At 41.3% G+C, this 14,366-nt stretch overlaps 1 protein-coding gene across 1 annotated transcript in view; it reads right to left on the bottom strand.

Annotated features, from left to right (window-relative positions):
- Positions 1–14,366, bottom strand: part of LOC133524537 (E3 ubiquitin-protein ligase Ubr3-like) — a gene marked incomplete at its 3' end in the record, with an annotated part of 79,236 nt that overhangs the window by 51,682 nt on the left and 13,188 nt on the right. The window contains exon 2 of the mRNA XM_061860622.1: positions 2,468–3,617. Coding sequence (XP_061716606.1) covers positions 2,468–3,617 — 1,150 coding nt within the window. The remainder of the gene's footprint in view (positions 1–2,467; positions 3,618–14,366) is intronic.

The raw sequence follows: 14,366 nt of genomic DNA, 5'->3' as shown, positions 1-14,366 counted from the left end.
CTTATGTTCTTCCGCAGGCTTCAAAGTATCTCTATACGAAATGTTGTCTCAATCGGTTCAAAGGTGCAAAGGTGTCAGACAGATAGAGTTACTTTACTCGTAGCATTTATAATATTAGTATGGATGAAAGGAATCTTTTCATAAACTAAAAATAATTTACTTATCTGAATTTTTTCGCACTGTATTCACTTTAGCATCAATTTTGCCTTATCTTATGGTTTTCTGGCAAAGATTGTATTGATACATACACATACGAATTTTCTTGTGCAATAAACTTCAAATGGGAAATAATCCACCTGGTTAAATAATTTTATTGTATCATAAATGAAGCTATGCTAAAGACACATACCCATATATCTCTTATGAGTCATACAAGGCACCTTCGTCTTGTGCTTACTCGTACCAGCAAGGTAGGAACTGTGACCAATATGGAAGCACATCAATAACCAATTCCGATGACCATAGAGTCAACGCCATATTAATATCGTGTAGGCGATCCTGTTTGTGCCCGTGGAGTGGGTCACGGCGAACCAATGATAAAGCGATATTCAAGAAATAAGTCACATATACTTTCAAGGCCTACCGCGATCAGTAATATATCCGCGAACATAAATCGAATTTTCGGCATCGCTCGAATAGGTATGCAAGAGACAACTCAACGTCATATTTAAGATCCTTTTTTTGATTGAATGGTGGTTGTCTTAGGGTGGTATTCCATCTGTCCTATATCTTGGTCCACTGTGTATTTGCGTCTCACATTTTGCTTCATGAGAGAGTGAGACGCAATGCACATTGGGCCAACATATTGAACAAGTAGACCACTCTTAGCCTTGTGACGCCAATCTGCCCACGGGATTACTGAAATGACTGAATATAATTTTATTTTATTGATATTATAAAATGACATTTCTCAATTCATCTGCAGTTTGATAAATTACAATATTTCAAAGAAAATTATAGTTTTGATGCAATTTCTATATATGAATCAGCTTTTTGTCATCTTATGACTAACAGCGAAAGTGACTGGATTTTCGAAGGTTTATTTATTATATGGGCATCAGGTGAGGAGACTGTAATATCGTCCAATCATTCGTAAACCAATATTGCCAATAATTAAGATCCACTTTGGTCAATAGTGTTAATGTCAGATCAGGAACACACATTCTTGTGAAGACACATTCATACAATAATTTTAGTAAATGACCAGTCATATTAAATATTCACTGCGCATTGTGGCATCGACAGACCGCATTGCGCAGATATTTGCCGTGATGAAGTCACCCGAGCATAAACTAGTATTGGATTAGACTATCTGGTCAACTGGCAGGCAGCCATTTTTGCGACCACGGGAGAATGTTTACTACCAAATGTTTGGTGAAAAATATTAAGGCCTGCGGTAGAGTTTTCTACGGTGCGCTGGTGGCCTAGATAAGCGCTGGTGGCCTAGCGGTAAGAGCGTGCGACTTGCAATCCGGAGGTCGCGGGTTCAAACCCCGGCTCGTACCAATGAGTTTTTCGGAACTTATGTACGAAATATCATTCGATATTTACCAGTTGCTTTTCGGTGAAGGAAAACATCGTGAGGAAACCGGACTAATCCCAACAAGGCCTAGTTTACCCTCTGGGTTGGAAGGTCAGATGGCAGTCGCTTTCGTAAAAACTAGTGCCTACGCCAAATCTTGGGATTAGTTGTCAAGCGGACCCCAGGCTCCCATGAGCCGTGGCAAAATGCCGGGACAACGCGAGGAAGAAGAAGGTAGAGTTTTCTACGGTAATATAATAGAATTCATAATAAATATTTTTCACTGACTGAATAACATGAATGTTTGACAGGAGTCACGTTGTTCATCTCGACCTCATGATTCGATTCGCATGACGCCTTGTTATTCTCGCTCATTATTTTATTAATTAACTAGTTGACATAACTAGCTAAATACTTACTTACTTAATGGCGCAGCGACCCAAAATGAGTCTTGGCCTCCGACACAAATACACGCCAGTTGTCTCGATCCTGTGCCATCTCCCACCAGTTATCGATAATTGAATAAAATGCCATTGTCGTTGTAAGGCCTTCTATGTACCTAATGATAATTATGGAGGAGCTTAGAGCAAAACAGTTAGCGTTTCATACTCGTAGTCGTGCGCTTCTATGGGTGGCAAGGGCCCTGTTGGGAACCAAGAAAATTGATACTCCAATATAGCATTGCTAAAGTTGATAGAGATGGAGATAGACGATTTCTAAGTTTGTCAGATGAGCCACTCGCGGCAGATGGACATGCAGGGCGAGATGCACGTGTCTACTGTTACCCACCCGTCCTCCTTCATGACGGAGTTGTCGCCGCAGTCGCACGCGCCGCCGGCCTGCGACAGGAACATGTTGAAGTCATGCGTGGAGTGGTCGCCGCGGTGGAAGCACTCGCGGCAAATGACCATGCAGGGGCAGATGCACTTGTCTACTGTTACCCACCCGTCCTCCTTCATGACGGAGTTGTCACCGCAGTCGCACGCGCCGCCGGCCTGCGACAGGAACATGTTGAAGTCATGCGTGGAGTGGTCGCCGCGGTGGAAGCACTCGCGGCAAATGAGCATGCAGGGGCAGATGCACTTGTCTACTGTTACCCACCCGTCCTCCTTCATGACGGAGTTGTCACCGCAGTCGCACGCGCCGCCGGCCTGCGACAGGAACATGTTGAAGTCATGCGTGGAGTGGTCGCCGCGGTGGAAGCACTCGCGGCAAATGAGCATGCAGGGGCAGATGCACTTGTCTACTGTTACCCACCCGTCCTCCTTCATGACGGAGTTGTCGCCGCAGTCGCACGCGCCGCCGGCCTGCGACAGGAACATGTTGAAGTCATGCGTGGAGTGGTCGCCGCGGTGGAAGCACTCGCGGCAAATGAGCATGCAGGGGCAGATGCACTTGTCTACTGTTACCCACCCGTCCTCCTTCATGACGGAGTTGTCACCGCAGTCGCACGCGCCGCCGGCCTGCGACAGGAACATGTTGAAGTCATGCGTGGAGTGGTCGCCGCGGTGGAAGCACTCGCGGCAAATGAGCATGCAGGGGCAGATGCACTTGTCTACTGTTACCCACCCGTCCTCCTTCATGACGGAGTTGTCACCGCAGTCGCACGCGCCGCCGGCCTGCGACAGGAACATGTTGAAGTCATGCGTGGAGTGGTCGCCGCGGTGGAAGCACTCGCGGCAAATGAGCATGCAGGGGCAGATGCACTTGTCTACTGTTACCCACCCGTCCTCCTTCATGACGGAGTTGTCACCGCAGTCGCACGCGCCGCCGGCCTGCGACAGGAACATGTTGAAGTCATGCGTGGAGTGGTCGCCGCGGTGGAAGCACTCGCGGCAAATGAGCATGCAGGGGCAGATGCACTTGTCTACTGTTACCCACCCGTCCTCCTTCATGACGGAGTTGTCACCGCAGTCGCACGCGCCGCCGGCCTGCGACAGGAACATGTTGAAGTCATGCGTGGAGTGGTCGCCGCGGTGGAAGCACTCGCGGCAGATGGACATGCAGGGAGAGATGCCGCACGTGCGGCAGCGGTACGCGACAACGCGGGGGATCCACACCAGGCCGCATTTGTCGTGCTTGTCGTAGCTTCGCACTGTAGACAAACAAAAATTTGGTTAAATTAGGTTACAATAACAAATTAAGCAGAGAGAAGGTAGTGACCAATAATCGTGCGTCGAAGGCGCTTAGCACACTGGATTCGCACGTCGCTCCAATGTTTGAGCGCGACAATGCTATGCACGTATTATAGCGACATCCCGCTCGCACATCGAAATGACATGCCAAGTGCGCTATCAGTGTGCTAAGCGCCAAAGGACGTTGGCAATATTGGTGAAAATAGTAAACAAAATTAAAATTTTACTAGACACTAAAGTTCATTAAACATAATATTAAACTACCAATTTTACATTGTTTTTATTCACTTTTCATTGAGTTTTTACAATGATACGTGAAAAAATATAGTGTGTAAATGCTCTTATTTACAAACTGTTTATTTATATTCTTTATCGCTCTTCGTTAATCTGACTTTAGTTAAACCTCGTCATGTTTATGTACAAGAAACGAAACAATAGTAAGTAATACATTCAACCTGAATGACGGGGCGAGAACCAACGTGTAATAGTGAACGCGGTGTTTTTGTACAGTCGTATTCAATTTGATCTAAGCCAAAAGATCTATGTCAAAATGACAGATAGAAACAAACGAACATCTACAGTTTGTTAGAGTTGAAAGAAGTTTATAGGGACCGTGCGCGTTGGAGGGTCTGCCATCTTGTGGCCTGAATCGGAACCAAAAACATGTACATTTACACGTCAAGTGTTTTCTTATGCATAGTAGGTTCTGCCATCTTGTGGGCAACATCGGAACAATAAACATCACATTTACGCCTCGCGCCAAAAATCTGACGGCTCCTGTGCTGCCTTCTACAGTTCATGCACGCTCCCTATAGCCATTAGTCTCTATCCTGCGCAAACAGCATGACAGAAACAACTCTACTAGTGGTGTACCTAAAAGGTTCACAATTTGTTATTTAAATGCGCGGCCGTGGACGCCTGACACAGGCGTTGCACAAAGATGGATATTTATCAGTTCCACGCTCATCTGGTGGACTCTCTTTCGGATCTTTACAGGATCATCAAATCAGATGATTTTGGTAGTGACAGATCTGACTATAGATCCGTGCGTGTTGAAGGGTCTGCCACTTCGTAAGCCAAATCGAAAAACCAGCACAGTTCACGCACGCATTGCGCGTGGTGGGATTTGCCATCTAGTGGCTTAAATCTAAAAATAAAAACAATGCTTCGCACCAATGACTGAATGGACTTTATCGGTGGACTTAATTTCATTTCAACAAGTTTCATGAATTGCCAGTTAACATTGTAAAGATGGTACCAACAGTCTTTCAGCAGCAGTCCATTATAAAATAAGGTGTAGGTTCAATAGATCCGACTGTACATTAGTGAGATCTTGATAATCTACTCTATTAGCGGCATGCTCCATTAGATTCACAAGTACCGATCGATCACGTACCACAGACAATTGATCAAAACTAATACGAGCGGTGATTGATAGTAATTACTAACAACGGCTTAACTGGTCAATAATATCCCTTATGTATTGGCAATAAGGTTTACCAAGTGGCAGTGTGATGGTACTTCGGTTCGACGCCCGAGCGGTCAAACTGTCTAAGCGCAATTCGAAATTCAACTGTACTATAAACGTGACATGGCCGTGATGAAAGATATCTAGAGATGCAGTACACATAATAATCTTCACGAAAATTGCAGCTATACGATGAACCATTATTAAGTTAGATTGAGCCCCAGTTGGGACTGGGGTTAAAAATGTACCACCTAATACAAAGTCTCTTCTTTTTCTTCCTCGTTTCCTCATGAGTCACGACTGAGGGTCACAACCACATGTGGTCCTTATTTTATGCACCAAAGCTCTGTATTCTGCACAATGTTCCAGCGTCCTAATAATAGGCGTCTGGCGGGCCTTTACAATATCTACCCAAAGCAGCAGCTTTTTATTTGATACAGTCAAGTGACTTCAAAGAAAGATCATAATTTCGATTTTTCTTTAGTTAGATCAGTGATTTCACAAGATCACGAATGTAGCATCATCGACATCCTCGTCGACACTGTCCGTGTTAACAGCGAAATGATTGTACACTCGGACTGAATCTGCATCAGTTACTATAGAGTTGACTAAACTCATAAACTGACGATGACTCATTGGACACCAAGCAACCTTCATAATTTAACAGCATTATTTCACGCGTTCAAACTAACCTTCGGTGTACCTTATATCTTTCTAATAAGGTTTACGAATTGTCAGTTTACAGGGTACAGTCGCCATTAGATATATCGGAGCGACCAAGGCGCTCACAAATATCTGAATAACACGCCTCTATTGTCAAGGTGCTAGAGTGCGTGTTCAGATATTTTTGAGCACCTCCGCCACTCTGACATACCTGATGGCGACTGTATAGGGCATTTATGTTTTGATGCGAGTCGGTATATATCCATTAATAAACAATAAATCAATGAAACGTGCTCATCAGTGGCATTCTTTGATCGCTAATTTGCGGAAATGATTCGGCCATGTTAACAACTGTGCAACACGGAAATGCACGGCTGGTAGAAAGCGAGAAATGCGTTGCGAGTTAATTGTGTCCGCTGCAATTAGTTGCAGCTGGGCCCTTCATTGTGTCACACCTACGTCCTTTTTCCGAAGAAAACTGAGTTCCTAAAGCTATCAAAATATGTATTTGATTTCCTACACATTGCCTGGGGACCTAGCCAAGATGACAATCGTACATAGATAACCGTCAAGCCAAAAGAAAAACTTATCGGGATGACAGATGCTACGAAAAGTCACGTGACTATTTACATACATTATTTCGTTTGGCGTTTTCTATCAACCATTGTCATCTTGGCTAGGCCCCCTGAGCACTTAGATTAGCATACAAAGTTAGTTTATTTTTCGTCAGTCAGATTACTAGTTAGATTGAGTTACGTGTCAATAAGGTGAGGAGGGTCAAGGCCCAAATGTTAAATTTTCTGATAAATTACAGAGCGAACTATAGTAATCGTGAAATCGTGTTTAGTGCTATAGTGCGTTACTAAACTATTGATACCGTTATGATTTTTTTACATGAGTAAAGAGGCCCACTGCCACTGATTACAAGTTCGCCGGACGATATCAGCCTGTCAGTTATTCACAAAAGCTGACAATCGCGTATAACTGACAGGCCGATATCGTCCGGCGAACTGGTAGTGGTAATCAGTGGGCCCCTTAACACTGTGATAAAAAATGGAATCGAAGATATATCAGTCTCGGTACATTACCAAAGAGAAAAACAGTGAGAAAAAAACTGTGGATAAACGTTTTTGATCGCGTTTTCCGCATACATATTTCAAAACCCGGCCGTACATTACTTGTATTGCACGAATGCGCCAGATTCGCGGAGGCGATGACCACAAAACCGCCGCGTCATCGTATATAATTAATATATTCGTCCAGTGCCGCTGGATACGTTCGGTGTCAATGTCAATCAGAGACTTAATTGAGAGATCACTTGTCCGACCACGCGCATCGAGTCTGAAAGATGGTCGTGTGAAAAGTTACATATACAGTCAGCATCAAAAGTATCTTTCTTACAAAGTAATAACTCAAAAAGAGATATGTCTCATACATGTGAATGTATATAGAACAATTAAACTGTACGCCGACTGTCGAGATTTATCTTTATTTAAAAGAAAAAGTATTTGAGGGTGGGAGATAGTTGCTTTAGGCGTGTTGTTTCCTATGCATTCCACTGCTGGACACAGACCTCGCTCATAACGTTGGGCTGTAGTCCTTTTCTAGCCTATGAGGAGAATTTTAGTTTAAGTAGATTGCAACAAACCAAAACGTTCAGCAATATTGTTCCGTTTGTTTTAATACGATTATCGGTGAAAGTTATAAGACAGAGTGACCATGACTCTTCGAAAATCGTTACAAGTTCACTTCAGATCAAGCAAACAAAACAATCAATCAGCAGAGTTTTAGAGAACAAAATAACTCTAAAATTAGCCGCGAGCACGCATTTGGCATAGGATCAAAACGTAAATAAAGAAGATAGTAGAATCTAGTCTTATCTACGTTATCTGGCAAGCTTTAATTTTCATCGATCGCTATTCAATATATTCTGGATTTTCCTAGCTTGATGACTAGATTTGAATTTGCAATTGTCCACACAGTTTTAAGTTAACTGATAATTCGTAAAACGTACATCTACCGATGGTCAGTCAAGAGTGTAGATGTGAGTAGGTAAGTCATACAGAAGCACAGTCCAGTCTTATAAAATTTATTGACCGCGCATTAGCAAAGGTCCTTCCGTATGTCCGGATGTTCTCCTCTGCAGGCTGCAGGTCACATTTCTCAACTGGTTCTCGTGAAATTCGGTGAGTAGGTTCAATAGTTAGATAGAATATTTCTATCGTTTCGCTTTTTGAAAAATGTTCTAAATAGCGGGAATTGGCATAAAGGTAAAGCTTAAGGAACAGTATGATCTAATATGGTGCTTAACACCATTTTAAGTATCCTGTGATAATGACTCATTAAGTATTTTTACAATTTTTAAGTTTATCGCGACTTCGCGAGGTCTACAGCTCACAGAGCCACTAGTAACATTTCTATTTTTATTTTTAGTAGTAGCATTTCTTATCGTTAGGACGGTTATCGTTACTGCGGAAATCGATCACGAAAACATCAGACCAAATGCTGATTTCTCACGAATTTGCCGTTATTGAATGCAAAGCCACGAAATCCAGACTTGGCCATATCGCCTGTACTGTCGTATCAAATACATACATATTTCACTAACAGATAAGGTCACGTAACTGACTTCGGTGGACCTTATGTTTTTGCAACAAGGTCTATGTAATGTCAGTTAAGTGTGGACGATGGCAGCCGTGTTGGTGTTTAATTTAAAAAGACGTATCGGATCCGGAGCTCGGCCATTAATTTTGGCAAGAATTACGAGCGCGGTCTGGTCGTTCCAGTGACAAACATTATCGTTCATATATTATTCCAGTCTCTACACAACGTTTCCGTTCGCGAGTCATATTCACAAGCTTTTTATTTTATTTTTTCTCCGCGAATTTGGATGTTTCGATTGCAAGACTTGCAACGCTGCAACAAGATAGAAGCCATTTTGCTCCCTTCTTGTAGGTAAACGAACTGAAGTCTTGTCTAGAAATAATATCCGTAAGTCCTGAGCTTTTCGCTGACTATGCCAGCTTTTGTACCGAAGCATTTCATAACAATTTTCCTATCCTAGAGCCCGTGACCTGTAAAGCAGTAAGTGTTTTCTATAGAAACTTTTGACTCTAAAATGGACGTCAAGTTAAATCGCGAAGATCAACGATTTAAAAACCGAAAGTATAAATCCACCACAATAAGAGTCACGCCATTACGAACGCATTACGCAACATTAACCGACTGCAACAGCGACAATTAGCGAGGCGCATCGCACGCGCGCACTTCACATTATTACCACATTGTGTATAAATAAAGACACCTGCAATAATTGTTTGATAATATCTGACACAACCACAACCTATCTGCTGTGTAATAAGAGGTGTATTATTTTGTGTGTAAAAAAATACTTATATAGGACTTCAACTATTTATTCTTAAACTCCATAAACTTACTTATATAAGTATCTAACCCTTGAAGTGGCAGGGCAAAAAAAAAAATTATTCTTGGGGAAAATTTACTTAGTCATATAAATTTTTTTCCTACTTTTGGCCTCCGAAGTGCGTTGTTCAAATCTTTCGGGTTTCTCGTGTTACACTGTGTCAACACGTAAACCACTAAACGGGATCCTTCAGAAACCCGTACCTTTAAAAAACGGGATGTTACCATGGGAAAGGGCTCTTATAATTATATCCGCTACTCCTTGGTCTACTTCTGTCCGCAGTAATACATAACATGAAATTCTTCTTATTATCACATAACTGTCCTCTGTCCTTATATTTATGTACAGTCACGTCTGAAAATATCGACACGATCGAAGTGCCAAACAGAGGCGGCGTTAGGCGTGGGCGACGTGGGCCACCGCCTATGGCCTCGCGGTCCTCAGGGGCCTCGCGCCTCAAATAAGTACCTATATCTCGGACACAACATAAAAATTATCGTTATTTCTTGCGCCACCAGAGGGCCTCGCAAAATGTATCCTGGCCCACATACACTTTTGGTCTTGCCTCGCCACTGGGTCCAAAGATATGTATATGACTTTATGGCCCATATATTATGGTAATGTATACATATTTTTGGCACTTTGTCCGTATTGATATTTTCAGACGTGACAGTACTTTAACAGGAACACTTCGATCCTCCATGGACTCTTATAATTCTTAAATGTTTACAATGAGGTTTAGGATTTGTCAATTAAAAGTGTGTAATTAATAGACAAACGAGTATATGGAAACAACTATTAAGTCCTAAGGTTATAGATCGACAGTACGAGTATATCGCCATGTTATTAGGAAGAGGTTAATTATCACGACATTGACAACGCATGTGCAGGCAGACGTACGAGCCTATTGTGGCCGTTCATCGTACTAACACCAACACTCAACTAACCATTGATGGTCCTTATGTCGTACCAATAAGGTTTACAAGTGGATAATGTGTGAACGAGTGGTCGACAATAGTAAACGACCGGTGGTTAATGCCCCAGCCGTCACGGCAGCGAGCGTGTTGACATTTCCACACAACTCACCGATCTTACTACTGAGCTGTTTAAATTTTATGTAAACTAAACCTTGTTCCCATTCCGAAACTTTTAATTTTGAATTGCATAATTCTACGTTATATGATGTTACGAAAAGTAGGGTAATGGTGAAGCGTGCGATTAAATTTGAACCTTCTTCAGCTCGGTATAAGCTTACTTGTGTACAGAACAGGCGACTCTTGACAATAAAGGTTAATTGGGACGCTAGGTGGCCGGGATATAATAGCTGTCCTCTCCTGTCGATGTTGAGGAAGGAATGATAATTGGTTGACCTCCGTGGAAAACTAGTGTAATCATTACCCCATGCATTATCTTTTTATACAGCAGGAATATATAAGAAATTAATGTATTCTTTCATGCATTGCTTCAGTTATTTACCCAGGCTCATTAAAGAAACCTGACGTCCAGTTCACTTGAATCCCATAAATATGTGCAGGATTTCTTCGAAAGCGACTACCATAATTATGACTTTTAAACTCAGTAAATATTCTGTCTTTTTAGGATCTGGGGGCGTAGACCAGATACCAATCGTTAACGCTCCGTAGCGAACGAAACGCAACTGTCTCTGTCGCACTAATATAGAACAGTGATAGAGAGAGACAACTACGCTACGGTACGGCGCGTGAAAGACCTTTACGGTACCCGTACGGTAGACCTTTTTGGACCTTATAATGTCTTGTGCACTCCATCCAAAGGAATCTATCCATCTATCCATCAGTGAACCTATAAATTAGGTGGACGGTTTAACGGGTTCAAATCCGGCGACAGCCACCCGTTAGACTCTTGACGAGGTCGTAAAGCCATCCCACGGTATGTACTATGTATACGGGAAGTCACATTAAACTTCTAAACATATCAAATCTCTTATTTGGTTACGAGAATAAATTGAGTAATGGAAACTTGATGAACGGGTAATTTGACTGTAATTGGATGGACAAGTATTGTTTGAGGTATAGTCCCACCGTCCACACTGTTATTCGTACCTGAAAGTTGGAAAGATTTAGAGGAGGCCTGTCGTAGGACAAGCTGTAAAAAGGAAGAGACGAAAACTGGTTGCCGATTTACTTAGTTAAAGATGCCGCTCCAGTTGGGTAAACATAATGTTAGGTTGTCAGTTTTCACAAGATTTTGAGATAGTATGCTGTCACCTATCATTATCACCTATTTGTCGCATTTTTTCGCAATTTTAAATACCTGTAATAATCCATGAGCCAAAAAGATAACAAACTACTACGAGAACTACTATGAGAAGTTAAAATTACTACGAATCATCAATCACGTAAAACAACAACTACATATTTTAATCCTAGATTAGACGAACAATTTTTAAGCGTTATTCAGAGATTAAATCTTTATTTCAGTCGGGTAAAACCTGGCCTAAGCCAAATATTATGGAAGTAACAGCAACCTTCTGACCTTCGGTGGACCTTGTGTCTTGGCCATAAGGTTTTTGCGAATTATAAGTTAATAATCTGGTCGGTATTACTAGAGAGTAGGCCTGTCTCGCCCGCATGGGTGCCGGTTGTAGCGACATGCTCCATGAATGTCATAAAAGATGGTTAAGGTAAGGATTATACAGTTTAGCCATAAAGCCATAACTGTAACAGCAGAAAAAAGCTACCTGGCATAATAACGTTCAGTGAAATATACTTAATATGAACCACTAAAAGTCCTATTACATAATAGAAAAAAAATAATTTTTGAAGCGAAAATATATTTTTTTCTATGGGGCAGGTCGTCCAAGTCGGCCAACCCTCGATACAAAAGCCAAAAATGTTTCGCGTCAAAAATCTATATCGGATATGCCCTTAAGGCGGGGATCGGAAACCGGTATTTTTTGTATGGGAACGAAAACGGTATTTTTTCGTTCTTTGTTAATTATTTCATTTCTAATTGGGCAATCTAATAATACGAAGTCGTTATCTAAAAACACAACCGAGTCCTATATTTGGAGTATAAAATAAACCGAAATATATGTTTATTACAAAGTTTTTCCAAAAAACCGGTTCCGATCCCTGCCTTACGGTTAAGCGGATCCCCACTATTTTTGTAACACCTGTATACAAGTCTTTCGCCCGGGTGTTCTCTGAACAGGCGCAATGATTTCATTTTCTAGGAGTACGGGACCTGCCATTCATATTTCTATAAATAATCAGCACCCGTAGGTGTATGTGATATAAATGTTTGCCAACGCGGTGATGGAACTACTCATGTCCAAAATAGATGTATTGACTCACTGGAGTCTTACGTAAGCTTGAATGGAGTCATCTCTGGTATGTGGCAAACAGGTTAAATATATATGTTAGGACTTAGGCAGGTGTTTCAGTAATAGGTATTCATAAATTATTTGTATCGCATGTCTTGGTTTATTTAGATATTTACTAAGTATATGCCACAGACCGTTTTCTAGTGAAGAACAAATAATTGCAAATAATTATATGGTAAATGGCCCGTCCATAAGTGATATAGTGTCTATTATTTGCGGTCCAAGCAAGAAAATAATTCATTCAGCTTTGTTAATAACATAATTATAGCCTTATTAAAGTCAATACAATACTATAAGTAATAACTTAAAACATTTTTTAAACGTGTCGATGTATTGACTTGAATAAGTGCGTTATATCTCATTACATCGACACGTTGTGTAACTGACCATTAGTATATCTTATTATGATCTTATTAAGATTATATGAGGTCAGAAACCGCGTCGGCTTTCATGCCAAGTTCTACGTCAAGTGGTCTTATAGTTTAGTTTTATTCATCACATTTACACAAATGTCACATAGTTAAAATATCAATTTCATTCAGCTTACATTACTATCCGTATAATGATCGTAAATGTGTGTATATGTTATCCTTAATTTTAAAAACGAATAAATCTTAACTGAATAAAGATCATAGGCACTTTGAAAGTTTTAAAGAAAGCTTGAACGCTTAGTCGCCCAGTATGTGTTGTGCTAAAGAAAAAAGCGGCCAGGTGCGAGTCGGACTCGCCCATGAAGGGTTCTGTACCATTTATGACGTATTAAAAAAAACTACTTACTAGATCTCGTTCAAACCAATTTTCGGTGGAAGTTTGCATGGTAATATACATCATATATTTTTTTTAGGTTTATCATTCTCTTATTTTAGAAGTTACAGGGGGGGGGACACATTTTACCACTTTGGAAGTGTCTCTCGCGCAAACTATTCAATTTAGAAAAAAAATGATATTATAGAAACCTCAATATCATTTTTGAAGACCTATCCATAGATACCCCACACGTATGGATTTGATAAAATATTTTTGAGTTTCAGTTCTAAGTATTGCCCCCAAAATTTATTGTTTTTTTTTTCTATTTTTGTGTGAAAATCTTAATGCGGTTCATAGAATACATCTACTTATCAAGTTTGAACAGTATAGTTCTTATAGTTTCGGTGGCTGTGACATAAACGGACAGACAGACGGACATGACGAATCTATAAGGGTTCCGTTTTTAGCCATTTGGCTACGGAACCCTAAAAATAAATATGTATATCCTCCTGATTCGTACTTAAGTTGTCTGCCCCTCTATATCGTATACTTGAAATATTTAGGCGAATGTGACGTACATAACGAAATTTAGATTTTTAGTAGCGCGGTAAGCACTCCGGTTCTAGGCGTTAGACAGACCCTTACTGTTGTCATGGCGGGTAGATAACCTGCGTGTTGCGAGGGTGCACGCCTGCACGGCACGTGCGGATCAGCTGGGCGGGTCGACGCCCGCGGGAGCAACGCTCGGAGAAACTCATTGACATCACACCATTACATTCGGCGCGAGATATTCTATTGGTTTTTAATAAGGATCGATTTACATTGGTTAGTATTTTCTGAGAGTTTATACTTTTGCTACTAATCGCAAGTAGCAGTTGTATGAATTCGTACTGAACACTAATCAACGTGTAAACTGACCTGGGAGCCTAGCCAAGATGACAATCACACAACGACAAACGCTAAACGAAAAGTGGCGATTTCCATACCCACATTATTTAAGTTACAGTGTCCTCTTAACTGACCTTCGGTGGATATTACATTAC

The sequence above is a fragment of the Cydia pomonella genome, chromosome 13, assembly GCF_033807575.1.
Source record: "Cydia pomonella isolate Wapato2018A chromosome 13, ilCydPomo1, whole genome shotgun sequence".
Lineage (NCBI taxonomy): Eukaryota > Metazoa > Arthropoda > Insecta > Lepidoptera > Tortricidae > Cydia > Cydia pomonella.
The sequence above is the reverse complement of the archived record's forward strand: the minus strand, read 5'-3'. Positions and strand labels throughout refer to the sequence as shown.